General features: G+C 43.3%; 1 protein-coding gene across 8 annotated transcripts in view; it reads right to left on the reverse strand.

The window, feature by feature from the left end:
• Nucleotides 1-20,491, reverse strand: part of Syne1 (spectrin repeat containing nuclear envelope protein 1) — a 461,163-nt gene that overhangs the window by 59,656 nt on the left and 381,016 nt on the right. For all 8 annotated transcript variants that reach the window (XM_055615901.1, XM_055615897.1, XM_055615895.1 and 5 more), the window contains 7 exons: nt 20,149-20,303; nt 18,779-18,926; nt 17,461-17,555; nt 14,244-14,478; nt 12,419-12,613; nt 8,881-9,006; nt 6,114-6,269 (listed from right to left, as the gene is read on the reverse strand). In XM_055615901.1, the coding sequence (XP_055471876.1) occupies nt 6,114-6,269; nt 8,881-9,006; nt 12,419-12,613; nt 14,244-14,478; nt 17,461-17,555; nt 18,779-18,926; nt 20,149-20,303 (1,110 nt within the window). The remainder of the gene's footprint in view (nt 1-6,113; nt 6,270-8,880; nt 9,007-12,418; nt 12,614-14,243; nt 14,479-17,460; nt 17,556-18,778; nt 18,927-20,148; nt 20,304-20,491) is intronic.

The raw sequence follows: 20,491 nt of genomic DNA on the forward strand, positions 1-20,491 counted from the left end.
GTTTAGGCTCTAATCAAACTCACTATTTGTTAGCAGTCCAGACTAGTCTCAGCCTCCTGGGTGTGCTGGGGTTACAGCTGTTGATGACTAGACCTTGCTGGAACCATTTGTTTATTTATTTTTTTCTTTTTTTTATTTTATTTTTATTTTTAGTTACAATTTGTTAACTCTGTGTCCCAGCTGTATCCCGCTCCCTCATTTCCTCCCCCTCCCCAACTCCCTCCCTGGTCTCTTCCCTGCCCCTTTCCAAGTCCACTGATGGGGGGACCTCCTCCCCTTTCATTTGACCTTGTTTTATCAGGTATCTTCAAGGCTGGCTGCAAAGTCCTCCTCTGTGGCCTAACAGGACTGTTCCTCCCCTGGGGGGGGGGGGGGCAAAGAGCCTGCCCTTGAGATCCTGTTAGAAATAGTCCTTGTTCCCCTTGCTTTGGAAAACTACTTGGTTACTGAGCTACCACGGGCCACATCCCAGCAGAAGTTCTAGGTTGTATCCATAGATGGTCCTTGGTGGAGTGTCAGGCTCATTTTTTTAAATGTGTTTTGGTTCTTTTGTACAATGCTTTGCTCTGTAGTCCTGCCAGGATACTACAAATGTATGCTGCTGTCACCAACCAGGAGGGCCCCAAATGTATGGTGGGGATCCTCATGAGTGGTGCAGTTATAAGCCTGAGCCACCAAACCTAGCAACCCAGTTTAAAGTGTATTTTAAATTTATCACTTTAAATATGGGAATAAAAACATTTCAAAGATGCCCTATGCTTCCTGGTTAGCCAGGGCTGCCTTTGATTGGCTGTACCAGCGATTCTCAGGTAGGTAATATTTAAGGTCCTGTAGAAACCCATTTGCCTATGATCTTATCTGAGAAGAGCTGGGAATCAGGTGACGCCATTCACAAGACCAACCTCAGGTCCAGGATATGCCTGACAGGAGGCCACACAACCTACCACAGCTTTTCAGAATTTTCCACTAGAAATTTCCTCCTTTGGAGCCCGGTGTGGTGGCACACACCTTTAATCCCAGCACTCAGGAGGCAGAGACAGGTGGATATCTGTGAGTTAAAGGCCAGCTGGTCTGCAAAGCAAGTGTTGGACAACCAGGGTACACAGAGAAACCCTGTCTCAAAAAACTCAATCAATCCATCAACCAATCAACCAACCAATCAATTTCCTTCTTTGAGTTAATGGTGCCTATTTAAATAAATTATTTCTTTGAGTTGGTTATCACCACTGAATCTAGCAGTATTAGTTCACTAATGTAACTAAGTTTGCCATTTACTTTTCCTTGAGGCAGAATAATACTGAGGAAACAAGTGGCAGTGAACTGATTTGGGGACTGACAGGGATACAAGTTATCCAAGTTAAAAGGTTTGGAGGCAAATCTCTTCTGCTCCAGGTTCTACCCATGCTGAGTTATACAGCACGAGCCATCAGCACGGAAGGCACTGCTCTTCCAGAACATGAAAACTATGAATTCACCTGTCCTTCATACACCCTCAGACAGGTGGCAGGGGCTGCGGCTGAAATGGGGTTCAGTTGATGCAAGCAGAGCACTCGGGACTGGTAACCCCTGTCTAAGGAAAGGAAGTGCCTCCTTAAGATTTGGGGTGGGTTTGTCTCGCTCTGGGTAGCTTTCTGTGCGTGTCAGCCACAATCCAAGGATGTATGCTGAGGCTCCCCTCACCAGCCTCTGCAGAGAAGGGGATCACAGAGTAGACAGATACGACCCATTTCTTTGAGAAGTAGGTGTGCCCCATCCTGGAGTGAGTTGGACAGCTGAAGGTCTCAGCTTTTGCTCAGCCAAAGGTGGGGTCGGAAAAGCTGGAGCCTTTGAAACAGGCTGTAATGCGGAGTATGTCCAGAGGCAGCTGAGACTGAGGGCCAGTCTCCTTACTCTGCTGGTGAGAACAAGTCACCCGACCTCCATGAGCCTTTCTCCTTTCACTTATAACCTGACCTCACATTTTCCCCAACATGAGTATTTAGTGTTTGCAATAAACAAGCACCTTCCATGTGTTAGGCTGCAGGTCTGGTGCGCTGACCGGAAAGCACAAGCAAGAACTTGGAAAGGTCTGCCGTCCCACCCTGTGGTCGACAATACCCCGTCCTAGTTTAATCATCGTTCTCCTTAGCATTCATGTTCTACATTTCCAGGGAGCAGCTTGAACCCACATCTTTAGTGTTTGTCTCAAACGAAGGCTTTGCTTTCATTCGTTTACTGTGGACCTATGACTGGAAAAAGAAAACAGCAGCAACAACAACACCCTAAATATGTGGGCTGCAAGCACTGGGGATAAGCCAGGGCCAAAAGCTTTTTGCAAAGCTGTAAATTCACAAGAAATGTGGCATTTCGTGCTGCGTAGAAACTGAATATTTAAGCTATATATAAGTGGCCCCATTTCTTTCTTTGGAGTCCGCTGAGACCATGACATTTACCAGCTCAGTACACATTTGCGATTTGTGAGGGTACTGCCTCGGGGCAGGAAGTACACTTTCTTCTAGCAGTTATTTTCATCATGACTTTGTGGGTGCAAACACACACACAAACAAGCAACTCTAGTAGTGTGATGCTGTATATTTACATGACAGCTAGAATCATACATGGTTCTAGAAAGCAACAGAGGCAGAACAGCAATATACTCCACAACTGGTGCTAGCTACAACGTGTCCCTTAGGGCAGCTGAAAATCCCCTTCTGTATTTATTTTGATGCTCCACAGCGTCTACTTACAAGCTGTCGTCCTCATCCTCATCTGGGACCCCAGTTTCTCCTCACTTCAAATCAGCTGCTCCGAAAGGAGCAGAGCTGGCTGTCTCCTCCTTCGCCGGCAGAATGCCATCTATGTTCAGCTGAGTTTGTCTACTTTTATGAGGAGGCTTGTTTTCTGTTGTGGTTTCATATTTGACAGAAGTTCACCGGAAACAAGAAACTCAAGAGCTACTGAGTCCTCTGTGTCCCTCCTCAAGAAGTATTAAATCCTGGCACCTGGCCAGACCCAAGGCTAGATGCTCACTGGTTTAAATAATGGGATGTAGACTGGACTGGTACAGGATAATTATGTGTTAGCTTCATACTTTAAGACTTTGGCAGAGGATTTTTCTAGAAACATGTTCTATCAGCTTCCTCTTTTTCATGCTTCAGTCCGCTCATGGGTACACCGTATTCATGAATTTCTTCAGAGCAGTCATGTGGCCAAACACTACTTTCAAGCTGAATGTTCAAGCAGATGTCTAAGTCTACTTGGCGGTTTTAAAACATATGAATGACTGACTGAATAATTAGAAATAATGATAGTTCCATGGCATTATCACATATTTTTTCTGAATCTATTGTATGGGCCATAATTTTTCATCTATAAAATATTAAAACTTTGTCATTATTTTATTCTCAGGGGAACGTAAATGTTAGAACATATTACATGGCCTTCATGATTAGCCATATGCAAAGAACTCTTAGCTGCTGTAGGTACTAGCTTGTTCAAAGAAATAGACTTTGCATCTAAGGGCCTCAAAGCCTTGGAATCAGACTTCAAACAGTCAGAAGAGAAGACTGTTCTGTGCTCTGTCCTGTGCTCCCTCATAGCACCGAACAAGGAGGAACTGGGAATGTACAGGGCTGTGGGCATGCTAAGGTTGGAACACTGCCAAAATGGACTGCACAGGGGTGTAGGAGGGGAAAGAAAATAGGTGGGGAAACCAGAAGAGAAGTAGTCACTCAAGGCAAGAAGTCATGACCAAGGCCTCCAAGAAGGGATGCTGTGAAGGTTTAGCATGAGGAACAATGAGGAGAATTTTGAATCTGAAGGGAAATCTCTCTGAAGCCTTTGTAGGTATCAGCTACAGAAATGAGTTAATTTGTTTACTTACTGAAAAACATGCAGAAGGAAAGCAGTTGTAGATTTCCCTCAGGGTTGAGGGAATGATGACTAGGGAGCTGGGGAGACGGCTTAGCAGTTAAGAGTGCTTAGTGTTCTCAATGGTCTTGCCGTGGACCTGGGCTCTGTTCCCAGGACCCACAGGGCAGCACAGTGCTCTGCGCCAACTCCAGTTCCCAGGATCTCCCTCAGCGTGATCCTCGCATGCACACAGCGTATGTACACACACCCAGGCGCGCACACACATACATATAGAATAACTACATAAAGAAATAGATCTAAAAGAAAGACTGCTGACATAGGGGACAATTTTTAAGAAAGAAAGAAAAAGAAGTGAGCAGACTCACAGAGGCAAACCAACAAGACTGTCCTAATTTCTCATTATCAGTACCCAGAAAATACCTTCCATTTATATGTGTGTCATGCTAAGGCCTAGATATTATAACAGGGCAATTGTGGTGATGTCTACATGTTGAAGAGTTCAGGAAATCATTTGTGTGATGAGTGATACAGTCATTCGCTCTCCATGAACAGCTCTTTTCAGGTTCCTCACTGTCCACACTGTGTGTGTGGCACTCTGAAAAGTGGTCACTCACATGCTGATTACAAAATGCTAACACGTTGGTGACAGCCATTTCTTGCAAGGAAAACATTCATAGGGGGTTGTGAAACACCACTCTAAGCAGGTGAGTGAACAGTCCTTTGACCCATGATGTGAGCAAAGTCTGGGTTTATTTATTTATTTTTTTTAGTTCATAATTATTTTTTTAATATTAGTTACAGTTTGTTAACTTTGTATCCCTGCTGTATCCTGCTCCCTCTTTCCCTCCCAATCCCACCTTTCCTCCCTTATCTCCTCCCTGACCCTTTCCAAGTCCACTCCCTTTCATCTGATCCTGGTTTATCAGGTATCTTCAGGACTGATTGCAAAGTCCTCCTATGTGGCCTAGCATGGCTACTCCTCCCTGGGGGGGGGAGGTCAAAGAGCCTGCCATTGAGTTCATGTCAGGAACAGTCCCTGTTCCCCTTACAAAGTCTGGGTTTATATTAAGTATCTGGGAAAATTGTTTCAAGGAACAAGTTGGTTCTTGATATCAATAAACCACAAAGCAGGCCTCTCAAACTCTGTTGGATGGTTCCAGAAGCATGAGCTTAAGAATCCAAAATGCCAGGTTAACTGGGGAGGATGAAGAGAGAAGAAATAGCAGGCAGAGTAGTTGGTACAGGAGCAAGGAAATATGAGTTTAAGTGGGCGTATTCTCCCACCTTCTAACACCTACCTCTCTCCAGCTCAACCTCCACTTCAACCTTATCAGCGATGTATGTGTCCCCGCCCCACCCCGGCACCTAGGATTTACCCATTTCCAGAAGCATTTCCTCTAGCCAGTACATAGATAAAGATGTACTGTTTCCATGTGTTCATATGGACTTTTCTTCATAACTGCACAGAACTTTCTAGGGTGCCTTTATCTTCAGCGCAATTATAAACTCGATGGCAGAAATATCAGTTAGAGCCTATGTTGACAATAACTGCAATGAGCAACCCTCTGAACAAATGTGTGGGCAGCCTGCAGTGTGGCACGCGTGGTGCTCAGGGTGTGACATGGCCTGCAATGTGGCAGGCCCAGTACTCAGGGCACATCCCTAAGGGCAAGGCGCAGAGCCTCCTGCTGGCTCGGCTCCAGGCTCTAGGGCAGCCAGGAGTCTTCACTGCGGACCTTTACCTGATGCTCATATTCGCCCTCCACACTTTCTCGCCGCCTTTTCCTCAGTCTTTCCCCTTCAAGGCCTAAGTCACAATCTCGTTTAGCGTCTTATACACAGAGAAGGCATTTAATAAATAACGTAAGCCTGACAATGCCGTCCACCCACGAATTACTAAGGAACAGCTGTAAATGTTCCACAAATAAAACTACCTCTAGAATATCAAGTATTTCCTTCATGTGTTAAAATGTGTTTCCTTCATGGTTAAAATGCAGAACACACCACCAGTCCTTTCCCAGCTGAAAATGTACAACAGTTCATGCCAGCCAGGGAAAGAAAGAAATACTTCAGTATAGATGAATCCAAAGTATACTGTGATGATACAGCTTACCCTGAAATATTCTGGCAATGACCACAGGTTCCTGTCTATACAGTGAGTCACAGGGCAGGTCCAGACGTGGATCAAGCCTCCCTGGCCTCCTGGATCACCGCCCACTCTCCCATTAGGAGGAACTACTTCCTCACTGACCACAGCTCACCTGGTGACAAAGCTCTTCCCACTGCCTTTGCAGAAGCTCTACGCGTTCATTCAGGATGGAGATGTCCTCAGCACTGATGTAGCCAGCCAGGGCATCCCTCAGCAGTGTCAACTCTGCCAGGTCCTCCGTCCACCTCCCAACCACGTTTTCCAATTCCTACATGAGACAAGCATCCATGAGCCCCCACGCCATCCACCTTTAACCCTCTGAAGGGGCTTTGGTGACCTCCCTTACTACAGTTCCCTTTCTAAAAACTCTTTCTGAAATACCAAACCTGAGCTCTGTTTTATTTGCATCCTATATAGCTTGAAAGCCTGCCGAATTCTTCCAATATAATACCAAGGTTCCCTGCAGGACCTTCCTATCACCTCCCTGGGCTTTTAGGATGGTGCCCTTTTCCCAAATCCAAGTTTGTCAGTTTAATGGCCTTCTTTATTCTAAGTTTGCATCATCCTGCTACTACCCTGAGACCATGAACAGATCTACACTGGTTTCAGAATCCCTTAGCCGCCCTCTAGTTTTATCCCATTCCCAATCACAACAATGCAATATTTAAAAGAGCAATTTTCTAAACCCAGCTTCATTTTGATGACAGGCTGAGTTGACACAGTTTCTTCTGCATCCAAAATAATCCACTAACCACACATTATGTTGGATCAGATTTATTGAACTATTGATTATGGACCTGTCCTTTTGGGGCATTATTTGAAAGAAGAAAAAAAAAATCCTTGCAACAAAATTTGAATGAGCAGATGTTTCTGCCAGTCTTCGACAGGTGACCAGTTTTGTAATTTGTGTCAATCCCGCTCTCTGCCAGCTGTTGTTTTTAGATTCCAACTCACTTAGTGCATGAATGGAGAATTTCATATGGTTTGTTCTGTCTTTCTTGTCTCTTCACACAAGAGACAAGTTTCCAAAGGCAAAAGTAATTAACGGTACTATCTGAGGCTAACTTTGCAGGCAATTTAAGCAAACAAGGTTTTAGCCTGAAATTTTCGGATAATTGCTTTGTTTTGCTGCTGAGAGTGATTTGGGAAAGAGCATAATGAAGCTCTGTGGAAACACATCCTTCCGATCTCCAAAATCAAAAGTGGGACACTTGTCCAAGTGTTTTGGAAGATGACAATGCAGTCTCAAAATGAGAATAACTGGCTGAAAGATCAAACCATCTAGGTGACTAAATGCACAGCGTTCCATCTACACCTTTAGACAGGTTAAACTGTTAGACTAGTGTAAAGACTTTGCTCTTCTAACATCAAGCCTGATCCACCTCGCAACCCAAGCATCACATTTACTTTCTGGATATAAAGAGAAACAGAGTGGCCTGTGGTGGCACCTGTTTGTAATCCCAGCACTGTCTCTGGAAGCCAGGCTATGGGAATTCTGTGAGTTTGAGGACAGCCTGGATTCCACAGTAAAACCCTCTCTAAAACCAAACCAACACACACACACCAAGCCCACTGGTTCAGATTCTCCACATTAGCTACAGCAGTGTGGCTAAAATACAGTCTCTAAATTCAGACAAAACTGTTATTCTAGAACCTTCCATTTTCTCATCCAGCAAAAGGGAAATAACAATATCCCCCATGAGCCCGTGTCATGCCAGATAAGATAGCACTGGCATGCTGGAGGAGCTTGGGATTAGGGCATGTCCATTGCTGCTCATCCAGGATTTCTTTAACAACGCTGCTTTAAATGCCTCTCGATGTTCACAGCCTTCACATACTTCTCTTTTGAGGCAGGGACTTAGTATGGCTCCCAGTCTGGCCCTGAACTCAGGGCTTTTCTGCCTCAGCTTTTTGAATGCCACAACACCAGCCAGCATTCACATGCATCTTAGTGTAATATACGGAGGTTCTTTATTCGCCATCTTCGGTGCAATGTGTGTCAGTGTTTAATTTTGCTAATGCTGCCTTTCTTGAATTTCAGTGACTGTCTCTGACAACTTTTTAACCAGGATCGTCATAGAGCAGGAATGTAAAATTGGCTGTGGAAACACAGGAAATGGACATGCTGAAAGAAAATCATTTATGAAGTCATTTTTGATATGATCAGCATATTACTCAGGCGAAAATTGCTGGGCAGGGACTCTGCTTGGCTACACAGGTGTGCACAGAATAAATCTTACAGCCACTAAATCATGCTGGTCTTCGTGACCTCATAATCCAGGGAGTGGTCTGTGTTACTCCTGACTGCTTCCCAAGTACAATTAGAAGTGATGATCATAATTACGATCAGAGGTAGCAATCAGTCTTTAGACGACTAAAGCCCTGAGGGATTTAAGGACTGAGTGACTCCTCACTTTGATAGAGATCAGCTATTTGTGTGTGTGTGTGTGTGTGTGTGTGTGTGTGTGTGTGTGTGTGTGTGCTTTTTGTACAAGGGGTCTGCCAGGCAGGGTGTGCTTCTCTGCTACCATCTGCAGGGCTTCCAAGATGCCAATCCTATCCTCCTTTCCACAGACAGACTTTTATTAGAACAATTTTCCAGTGTGGACGTTTCAGAAGGATTGCTATTTATTGCTCTTGACTTGACTTTTCAATTATTTTTTATGTCACGTGTTGAACTTTTCATTTTCTTCCTCTAGTCCATAAACTACAAAGGCAATAAATGGGCAAAGGAAGTATCTTTGCAGAGCAGGCTGCCCTAATGGGCTCTCCCAGAACCTCATATGTGCTCACAGCCCCAGGAGTCTTCCTGAGATGTGACCTCATGGGCAGAAGCACATGGCTAGAGTGATGAGGATGGTCTCCATCCAGTCACGTACCTTGCACCGCATCTGCTCAGCATGCAGTTCCTCATGGTGCTCTGGTAGGGGCAGGGACAACTTCTTTTTGAAAGTTCGCAGTTTTTCCAGAGAATCAGCTATCCCTTTCTCACATTTTTCCCAGTCCTATAATTGAAGGAAAAAGAAATTGTATACATTTTTTGGGGGGTGAGGAATTACAAAAATATAAAATGAAAATAAAAATAAAGAAAATAAATATTCTTTTTAATTGCCAGGGATATAATTACACTGATGAATTGTGGGAAGGTATGTCCACACTTATTGCCATTTGGGACATCATGCCTTTGTCATCATAAGAGCTGATTTAACTTGACTCTGTTATTTGTCAGCTGTTTGACCCTAATAAGCAGATAGGAGTATGTTATGCTGTAGTGTTCCCTGGGAAAATAGAAATAAATTCTACAACTGTTGAGGAATTAAAGTAAGCAATGACTATCAAGTCACCAAGCAAGCAAAATATATTTCCAAAGGGACTGTGGGTATTTAAACCCGGTCTCTGAATCAAACTCTGCAGAGTGGGAAGACAGCTCACTTCTCCTAATTCACATGCCACTGCACCTGTTACCTACCCTCTCCCAAAATGCACCATGAGGGTGAAAATAAGAAAGGACACAACAATTGCTTAGAATCCAAACAAGCGTTAGTAAGAGAAATGATATAAAAATGATATAACCTTAACTCGGACACACTCCATACACAAATACAAGCCACCCACGCTTTGAGAACTGCAGAAGTGGAACCATGTGACCGACACGGGAATTGTAAATATGGTGCCTGCCTGGTTCTACCTCACTCCCGCTGACACGTGTCTGGAGGGCTAAATGTAAGCACAGAAACACCCACTCAGAACGAGCTGGAAGAAACGTCTGTCTCATGATGTGTGCAGGATTGAGTGGTAGAGAGGGACAGCCCAGAGCGTGCTGGTCTCTCGGTGAAGACAAGGAAGATGAGGCACAGCATCTGTCTATTTGGGATGTGACACACCAAACGTGAGCTACCTCTGAGGAACGGCAGCCATCTCGGGACAGTGCTGCAACCGAGACTTCAGTTTTCATGCTCTATACCTCAACTATTGCCTGGGGTTTCTTGATGGCACATTTATTTATTGTTGGTTTTTTAATTAAAAAGAAAGTGGGAGAAACTACACTGCATATTGATCCTTTAGAGTGCCCGATTTGTAAGTTAACTCGTATCTGGTACATTAGTACTATGTCAAATAGCATTCAGTTAAGTAAACACCCTGTTTTGACCAGTTCTCCCATATCGTCCATCCTGGCCACCATGCTTCATCGTGGTCATTCCAAACATGAGTCACTCAGCTCCAAAGACACTTGCTATTCTAGCTATTAAAGCTAGAATTTCCAAGAGCGAACATGGTACCAAAGCTTGGTTCCTTTTCCTTCCCATTATCTCCCGTCGTCACCTGTCTTTGCCCTGACATGCTCTTGTTAGCTACCCACAGTAATCTTTCTCCAAACAGCAAGGAGGGAAAGTTTGAACTAGTGTCTTGTTTTCTGAGAGTTTGAATCCAGGTTCTCATTCCTCTTTAACCTCTCCTCATGGAACTTCACAGAAGCACAGCACTGCCTTCTCTCCTTAATTAGCACCAACAGAGGCCTTGCAAACCAAAACTGTCTACAAGGCTGAGACTTGGTCCACTTCCCCTCCATGTTGCAATATTCTGGGTGTCATTGTGCTTGCCAATGCTAAGTACTATAGACATGATTTGTGAGCAAATAATTCTTCTCTGCTTAGAGCTAACATTTTCAATTAAATCAGCACAGGCCCTAATGCTGTCAATGCAAGCCAGCGGCTGTGCACAGGTCTGACGTGGAGGAGGTCACTCCTTAGGACAAAACTGACATTAAAGAAGCAGGCAAAACCATGACTACTTGGGACATACATACCCAGAACATTAGCATAATAGCTAAAGATGAAAAATTGTCACATACCAGTGTAAGATACAGTAAAGTAAGGCTGGTGGTCAACAGGAAATTTCTGATCCATCAAGGTTTTCTTGGGCAAACAGAACATAATATATGGTTCAAAAGTAAAGAAATCCTGACAAGAGAAGAGCAGATCTTGCCCTCTCCAGTGATCACTTAGATAGCGAAGCCACCACTAATAAGGAACTAACGCCATGTACTGTTCTGCAAACCGTCCATCAGAGCAACTGTTTTATACATAGACTGACAGAGGAGATAAGCAAATTCAGTGACTCACACACCATGCATTCTTACATCTTGGGACTATCTCCAAAAACCGCATCACGAATAAAAACTATATATGATTAACGCAGTCTCACCAGAGTGAGTCACAAAGTTTTAATTCCTTGCCTGACATCAAGATGATGACAAATTACTCAGGCATATTATGTTACCAGTGAACTGTTTTGTAAGCAAATAGTGGTACCTAATACATGGTGAGTGTATTTTTGATTGAGTGTTTCCCATTCAGTAGGTCATATGTGTGTGTTTGTGTGCGTGTAAAATGTACATATATATTGTATAAGAGTCTCAAAGTGAATCCAATGAGTCTGAATATTTTAAACAATAAAACAATCTACTCAAATACTGTGATTTATCTCCTTCCATCTAAAGAGATGGTACATTGTACTTAATAATAAAAAAGAATTCATGACTGTCAACATATAGAAAACGGCAATATTTCTTGGTTCAAGTTTTAAGTGTTAATGGCTACTGCTGCAATTCAAGCATCCATGATTTCCTGGCGTTCCTTTGACAAATCCTCACAGTAATCTTATAGATGAGGTAGAATTATACCCATTCTGAAGATAGGGAAAAAAAACCTATTGTTTTCAACATGGCCTTAGCTAAATTTAGGGCATATACTTTTTTTTCCCCCATTTTTTTATGAGGACAGATTAATTATACAAAATCATGAGTTTCCTTACAAACCTTTCATACATTTTTAACTACTGAACTCAAGACAGATTATAAATAGTTTGGGCATGGGAAAGAGAAGTTCATTTCAGGCAATATGGATAAATCTCAGTGTCTTTAGGTTCACTGTGTCTGTGGCCAACAAAAAAGCCTCAAATGCCTTGTGGAGACCTTTGGCCAATGGCAGCCTGCTTAGCTAAGCCATGCAAATCAAGAGATTCATTCTGGCTTAGCTTTTTCCAGGCTATAAAATATGAGATACCAATCTTTAAAACCATTTAGAGGCTACAGTTTAGGGAATGGAAACTCTTTGAGTTTCCGCCTGGCTTTCCACAGCTGCCACAAGCTTCAAGGCATCGCATTGGCCATTAATCAGAATTAATCACTTGGACAGCCTTATTAGAGGTTAAATCACTTAGTTCAGGGGTTCTCCTGAAAGATGGAGTGCTGAAAATTGGGAAACTCTTCCAGTTCATGCAAGATAGGACAGAGTCTTAAATAAAACAGAGGAGAGTCATTGCAGGGCATCGCTCAATGATCTATCATGACGCGCCGCAGTGAAACAATGGGAGCAAATAGCTCGACTCCTAAGAGGGCCTCCAACCTGGACTTACTTTCAGCAAGAAAGCCAGTTTTTTCTTCTGCTCCTCCAGATGTGTGCGAGCTGACTTCCATTTCTCCTGAATCTCTGTGAGCTCGGCCTGCAAGGCGGCCTCGGCGCCACTGTCCGCCGAGAGCAGAAGCTGCTTGCCCGCCTCCACCGTCAGGATGTAGCTGCCTTGCTGGCGCAGGAACACCTTCTCTTTGAACTGAAAGGGAGCAGGCCTTTTACTTTTTATTCTTTTCACTATTACAAGCACACCTAGATAACGTTATGTGTATACTTCACGTAACACATATACACATAGTGTGTATACTTCACGCACTTGCACCCAACAAGAGCGTCTTAAATGGACCAAGTGGAAATGGATGAGAAGTACAATCTCAACGCAATCTGAATTCTGCTTATAAGACTAGTGCCCAGAGATCACAGAGTGACATCTGTCCCAGCATGGGTGCACACAGTAGGTCTCTCAAAGAGGTCAAGGCTGGATGAGTCTTGAAAGACATGTGAATGTAATCAGATTAAGAAGAAATGAGTATGACCAGGAAAAGGTCACACTTTTCCTAAAGGGAAACAAGGAGGGATGCATTAACCATGTAAGAGAACGATGATGAATTCAGAAAACACAGCAGACTTTTCTGTGACTGGACTATGAAGTGTATGTGAAAGAATGGTAGCAACACAGCCTGCATTCTTTGAAGCTTAGTTTAGTTTTTTTTTAGTTTGGAATTTTTAAAGTTTAGTTTAGATGTGTGAGTACCTTATTTGCACGCATCTCTATATACTGTGTGTACACAGTGCCGGAGGGAGACTAGAAGAGGGCATCAGGTGCCCTGGAATCAAAGTTACAGATAGTGGTGTCTGCAGTGTGGGTGCTGGAAATCAAACCTGGGTCCTCTGGGAAAGCAGCCAATTGTTCTTAACTGTTGGAATTACAGAGCCATGCTACCACACCTAGGTAGGGATTTGGCTTTTAAGCCATTACAGATGTGTTTGGCTAGAAGCTACAGTATTCACTGGTCGAGTAGAAAGTGGAATGAAGAAGGCATCCAGTGTGTATGATGAGACCAGTTAGGCCACTGTCTTCATAGGCAGGAACTCCTGAGGGAGTGGCCACAGAGATGGCTGTTCATGGGAGGCTGGGCATGGGGAGTGAGAGACAAGGAAGAAGAAAACTGTACAGTAAGTCTCAGGATCCTGGATCAACAAGTCAGAAAGTATAGCTAGAACACTTCCTGATTGGGGACCTGCAGTGTGGAGGCAGTCTGGTCCAGGTCTGATCCAGATGGTCTGGTGTCATAGGCTCTGCGCACACACACATAAGTCTAAAAGGTGGCCAGCTATATGAACACAACCCCAGAACGGAACATGGTCTGAAGAACTCACTTTCCCCTCTCTGTTGGGTGGGTAGTTGAGGCCATGTGACTTTTCTTGGGGAAACTGGGAGGAGGGAGTTGCCAGGTGAGGCCTTTAAAGGAAGAAGGGCCACGAACATACGTGGACAGGCTAACAGCGCTGAGAGACGAGGTTTAAATCTCCCCGAGCAACACCAGGCTATCTTTTTTTTGTCTTTTCATCCAAGCTGAGCTGCAAGGAACTGCTCTGGGCCTCGGTATACAAAGTAGAGGAATCTTTGGCACAGCTTCAGCTTGCTCCAATCTCCTTTTTTTCCATAGGAGCTTTGCAACATATTCACTTTGCATATTTCAGTTGAACATTAAGAATGTCTACCCTGATTTTCAGGTCCCTTCAGAGTCCATCTGGAGAACCAAGGCCACGGTCAAACGCAGCGGATATGCAAAACGATGCGTGTGGCCCCTGTGCTTGCCTCTCACCTGCACTTCATCGAAGAGGGTCCTCACTTGTTGCAGGGGCACTGGGATGCTTCCAAGCCCACCCAGAGGCAGATAAGACACTTCCGCCAACCATTTACGGAGCTTCTCTGCCATCTCCCTGTAGCGCTGCCACTGGCGAACCTGGCTGTCAATGATGCCCCGTCTCTGCTGAGCCCTGCGAATCACTCCCTGCCACTGGTTACTGAGCAGCGTCAACTTCAGGCTGAACTCGTCCCTGGGAAAGAAACAACTGCGAGTGAAAAACCCATTGTCTTGGATGCTGCCACAGCATCAGCCAGAACACATTTTCCATAAACGGTATGCCCTAAGAGAAATGATCTATGACAGGGGATTTCAAATGAGCCATGGTCTGTTTGCTGGGTCGCAAGTTGCAAGTCATTTTTAAAGCTGGACTGCCAGTCTGCAATACTGAGTGTTTTCATATCTTGGAGCAGATAATAAAAAACAAATCCATGGTAATTATCATATACTCCTTCCCTGAGTATGTGGGGGAGGGGGGGTGTCTCACAAGCCCCTGACAGTGCCTTGTGCCTTACAACAGGAAAGCATGTGACAGGAAACCTGCCTACAAACCCCTCCCCAGCTAGGATCATACACCATTTTGGAAAACCGAAACCTAGTCATTTAAGTTACAGTGTATTAAAGGTTTTTGGTTTTTCTTTTCTTTTTTTTAAGTGTTCTTTATAAACACTCTCAATATTCCCTCACAAGAGACAACTCCAATCTCAAGAAAATTATTATTAAAAACTGTCCCTTACATATTTCAAGTGAATTTCACATTTCTAGAAAAATGAACTTAGTCAACACAGTATGTATGAAGGTCGTTCACACTGAGAGATAGTAAGTTTCACCTGAACCTTCTCAACTTTACACTGAGGAATCTTGGATGTTTGAATACATTCTTCCTATTTTTCATACTGAAAAGCATTACTACCACTTTATAAAGTTTTATTTAATATGCAAACTGTAGCCTATGAAAAGGCTTTTAATAAGGATGTGTCAGGCAACAAATGGGATGAGTTACTTGGCGGATTGTGGGACAGCTTACATTTCTGCTGCCGCCTGAATCAGCTCTCTGGGGTCGATTGTTGATCAACTCTAGAACTCTACAACGCTGTGGGACCCTGTATTACTGAGACATTATCTGAGATGACTATAAAGTTTGAATTTACAACCAAATGTGTCGCCACTTCTAAAAAAGAACTTAACAAATGACTGAATTGGAAGAAATGATTATGGAACAGTGAAAGTCAATTAACCACCATGAAACATTAAAAGCACTGGGTTAAAAGCCAGCAAAAGAATTGTTTACACTCATTTTAAAAATAAGTTCCATGGGGCAATGGCAAGATTCTGATGGTCACATTTGCTCATGAACAGAAATTCTGCCCTGTGTCCCACAGGCACATATCACAGTCAATTCCAAGCACAGGAAGCCAGACTCATGACATGTGCTTAAAAAGATACCTGTCACCTCAGAAAACGTGTGCCCCCCAAGCCTTGACAATAGCAGAGCATGAAGAAATGCAGACATCACCTGACATTCAAGATCTCCTGAGAGCCCTGTCTTTACTGTGTACACTGTCCTGATCTATCCGCCCTTGATTAGCTACTGAAGGTGACTCTGTCCAGTGCAGAAGCTGAAGTTTTAAGAACAAAACCCCATAAGCGGACATTTATAACAAAAATCCTTGTCTGGAACCTTCCTGGCTTCCACAGACTCTGAGCCAATTTGTCTTTTTTTTTTTTTTTTTCTCTCCACTGGCAACTCTCAGAATTTTTTTATTTAGCCCTAGCTCTCCTATTCCATCTCTTTTGTGTCCCTCCCCCACTAAATGTTAGCATTTAAAATTTAATAGATGTTGGCTTGAATGGGAATTTTAAACTTTATTTTACTTAATGACTTGAATGTTTATAATACTGCTGAAGAATTGGCTACAGAATGATAAAGCGAAAGATAAAAGGTAATTACATTTGAGATTGTTTTACTTGGAGAGCCTCAAATTCTCAGTAATGTTCACATTTAAGTTTGGCTTGCTTAGAACAGAGTAAGTATGGGGTCACCTATTATTGTTCCAATCTTAAGCAGGCAAATCTTTCATGAGCTTTCAAAGAAATAACCACTGAAAGCTGAAATTGCTTCGAAAATACCAAACATAAAACTTCTAATAAAAATTACTGATTTTTGAGTGATGTAAAGCTATGCTGTTAATTATAATCACAAATACTGGCCCTGAGAATGAGAAATATATACATAGGTACTAAACTCAATTCCCCAAGGTAAGCATGGAAATTAGATAAGTGATAAATTAGATAAGTTCCTAGGAAATGTAGACATGAAGCTGTCCACTCACATGCGGGAAAGAAGATAGAGTCTCACATCTGCGTTCTGAATAAAGAGTGTATGTGTTGGGGTGTGGAGGCAGCATTTCACATTTAACATGGTGTGATTTAAGGTAGCAAACTTATTTCTTTTTTATTTTTCCTTTTTTAATTTTTTCAAAATGAGGTTTCTTTGTGTAATAGTCCTGCATGACCTGAAATTGCTTTGTAGACCAGGTTGGCCTGGAACTCACAGAAATCCACCTGCCTCTGCTTCCCAGGTTCTGAGATTAAAGGTGTGTGCCACCACACCTAGCTTGGAAAACTGTTTTCTGACCCAGACCTCTGGTCTGTGTTATTAGGTTAGAAAGAGGCCAGCCCTGGGCGTAGAGCACCCTTCGCATCAAGCCTGATCTTGCTCCCACTTTGTTATGCGACCTCGCTCAAATCAGTTCCTGTGTGCTACTGGAGCTTTTCATCTCTCAGTCAGGGCTGAACTAGTGATCCTTCTGCTCGTTTTAGGGATGAAATTTTAGTAAGTGCAGGAGGATATTAGTAGCATCTGTTCACTGACCATCGACACAATCCTCTCTGATCTATTCACTAACTCCAGTCCCTCCAGGACTATGGAAGGTTGGCTAGGTGATTTCCAATTACCCTACATCCTTCATATCAGATAATAGCATCGTCTGCCATGATTCAATGCTCACTCATTTTCAGAGACTCCGACAAGCCTTTCCTCCAATTACAGAGGCCCCGTGATAATACAATTGCCTTAGGAAGATTGGATATGTGCCCTCTAATCTCTTATTAAGAAGAAAATGACTAATTTACTGGGGGAACTTTCTTCATAATAATTTATTGAAGATCCTACCTGTCATCAACTTGACCTTGTTCTAGGAGATGCTGGCCGTCAACAACGATGGAGTGCAGGATCTGCTGACGACTGAACATCTCAGCTTGAAACAGCTGCAATTTGAAAGAGAGGGACACACTTTAAAATCCCCAATTTCTTCTGATAACTTACTGCACAGTTTGTTTTTAGCAGGGCTACAAAAAACATATTCAGCCCCATCTGCAGTGTGGGAGTAATTTTTTTTTAAATTGCCAATTAGGATAAATGTAGAGATAAAGTTTTAGTTTAGAGTTTTAATTAGGAGACAAACATAGCCTTATTGCCCCTCCCCCTTATTCATTAAAAATTAACCTAACAAGGTACACTGATGAATTTACAATTTGTAGTTTGCTCTTTTCTTTTTCAAATCTTACTGTTTTTTTAATGTAGTCAAGCAGGTAAAAATCATCTCATTATGTGCATAAAACATTAAAAAAAATCCTTCAGGGACTGAGGTGTGGCTCAGTCATAAAGCCCATGGTTATTATGTGCAAGACCCTAGGTTCAATTCTCACTAGATTGAAAACAATGAAAGCAAAAGTAATCAAAAGCTCCACAGAAAGACTGAGATTTCTAATTATTTCCTCTGTTAGGACTGCTTATTTTGAGATGGGTTTTCACCACGCTGCCCAGGTCAACTCTGAATTGCAGGGCACATGTGACCTTGTTGCAATCTCCCAGGCAGCTGGGACTCCCGCACACACCTCTGTTCCCACCTGCCTCTGCCTCCAAGTTCTGGGATTACGGGCATGCGCCACCAAACCCACCACACCTGTCTCTTGACCCATAATTCTGGTACTCTCTATACTTCAATAGTGACAATGAGCACTGAAAACAATGACAGAGAGCCAAACCACAGTTTTAACTTAAAATATGAAAACTACCAGATAAAAGAAGAAAGAGGAATTGACATGTATTTGAGTAGATTGAATCTAACAAAATCCATGTCTTCAAAAGATCAGGCTGGCCTTGAAATTGCCACAATCCTCCCCCCTCTGCTTCCTGAGTGTTTGAGTTAGCTGGACTGATGCCTGCCTAAGGCTGAAGTTCTAAAAATATGTTTAAAGTTTTTGTTACCTTTTATTATTTATGTGCGCGTGTGCTGTCTACAAGCACACGCTTGTTGAGTTTACACGTGTGGAGCTTACAGGAGAGATGGCAGGAATTAGTTCTCTCCTTGCACCACGTGTGTCCGGGAATCAGACTCAGGGTGTCGGGCTCGGGAACGGGTACCTTTACACACGGAGCCACAGCCTCGGCCACTGAAGCTCCCTGTTAACGGTTTCTGCGAACTTGCCTCATGTGCTCTCTGCTGCTCCAAAAGATGCTGGAAATTGCCCGAAATCTCTGCTGCTAACTTGTGCTCCGTCTGGACCAGAAACTCCATCCACGTCTCACATTTTTCCAGGAAAGTCTGATGCTGCAGCAGGAATGACTGCAACTTGCTGGCAGATGACAGACAAGGGAGGACGGTTAGGCGGCCCCTTGGCGGCCCCCAAATATAAAATTAGATTAAATGTCCTCGCCTCAGCTCCGGTCAGACCACTACAAATATTAATGTGGCGTGCTGAAGCTTTAACATCCCAAACTATCAGCACTTAAAATATTACGTTTTGCCCAGCACTTGGGGAGGCAGAGGCAGGCAGATCTTGGTGAGTTTGAGGCCAATCTGACAGCCAAGGCTACACAAGGAAACCCTGTCTTGAGAAACAAAAAAACCAAAAACAAACAAAACAAAACAGAATATTACCTTTTGGATGCTTAAAACTGTACCTAGCCTTTAAATATAATCTCCTTAGAAACACTTTTCATGATTAAAAAATGGTTTATATTTTTAAACAAGGGAAATTACAGCTTGAGTTTTCTAATTTTAGTTCACGTTTTGCTTGTTTACAGAATGTTCTAGAATTTGCATATAAAGGTATATGTACATATATACATACACATGTGGACATATATACACATACACACATACATATGCATATACATATGTACACACATATATGCATATGGTGAATTCGTGGTCTTGATATTATGGGTTGTGTTGTCTGAATCTGGTCCACTTCAAAATTCTTGTGTTAAAAATTAAAGGTCACTAGGACGGCATTCCAAGTGGGCGTTTCAAAGGCTCATTTGGCCCCAGGCCCTCCCTCATGCACTTTGGCTTTCTTCCATGTGAAGAGGCTGTTTCTCCCCTCTGGAGGCCTTGAGGAGCAGGAAGACAACCAAGCCTACTGGCACCTTAACCTTGGCCTTCTCAGACTTCGTGCTGCAAGACGAAATACTCTTGTTTGTTTTTCTGTTGTTGATTTGTGTTTGAGACAGTGTCTCAGGTCTCCCAGGCAAACCTTGAACTAGCCACAAACCTGAGCAGGATTTTGAGTATCTGGTCTTCCTTCCTCTGCCTTTCAGGTGCTGGGATCACAGGCATTTGTCACTACACTCAGTTGATGTGGATCTAGGTGGCTAAGGATGGAACCCAAGGCTTCTTTCCTGCTCAGCAAGCACTGTACCAACTGAGCTACATCCCAGCCAGCACTGTACCAACTGAGCTACATCCCAGCCCTTAGGAAATGCTTCTCTTTACACATCTCCCCATCTGTGGTATTCTTCACATATCAGCATGAAACATACAGAAACTACTGGGTGATTAAGAGATGACCTCACCTGAATCTTTCTGTGGTCTGAGACGAGGTCAGGGACCAGTGGCGGTTCAGGCTCTGCACCCTCTTGATCTCCTTGTCATTCAAGGGTAACCGGTATCCCAACTCATTAAGACGGTCTAAATCTGGAGCCATGCTGCTAAACCTTAGCATCTGACCCTGTCAGTGACATTGAGAAGTAAGTTCAGCACTGTATCAGCAAAGGCAGAGGTTTCTTTTCTTTCCTGTGAACCACACGTGCCAGACATCAAGAAGATTCTGGCTTTTTTTCTGTTGAGTTCCTCAAGGCCACACATACTCCCCAGAGAAACACTTGCCCAGAGCCCCTCAGCGTGCCCTGCTGAGGT

This window comes from Psammomys obesus, unplaced genomic scaffold, assembly GCF_907164565.1.
Source record: "Psammomys obesus unplaced genomic scaffold, mPsaObe1.curated_primary_1811, whole genome shotgun sequence".
Classification (NCBI taxonomy): Eukaryota; Metazoa; Chordata; class Mammalia; order Rodentia; family Muridae; genus Psammomys; species Psammomys obesus.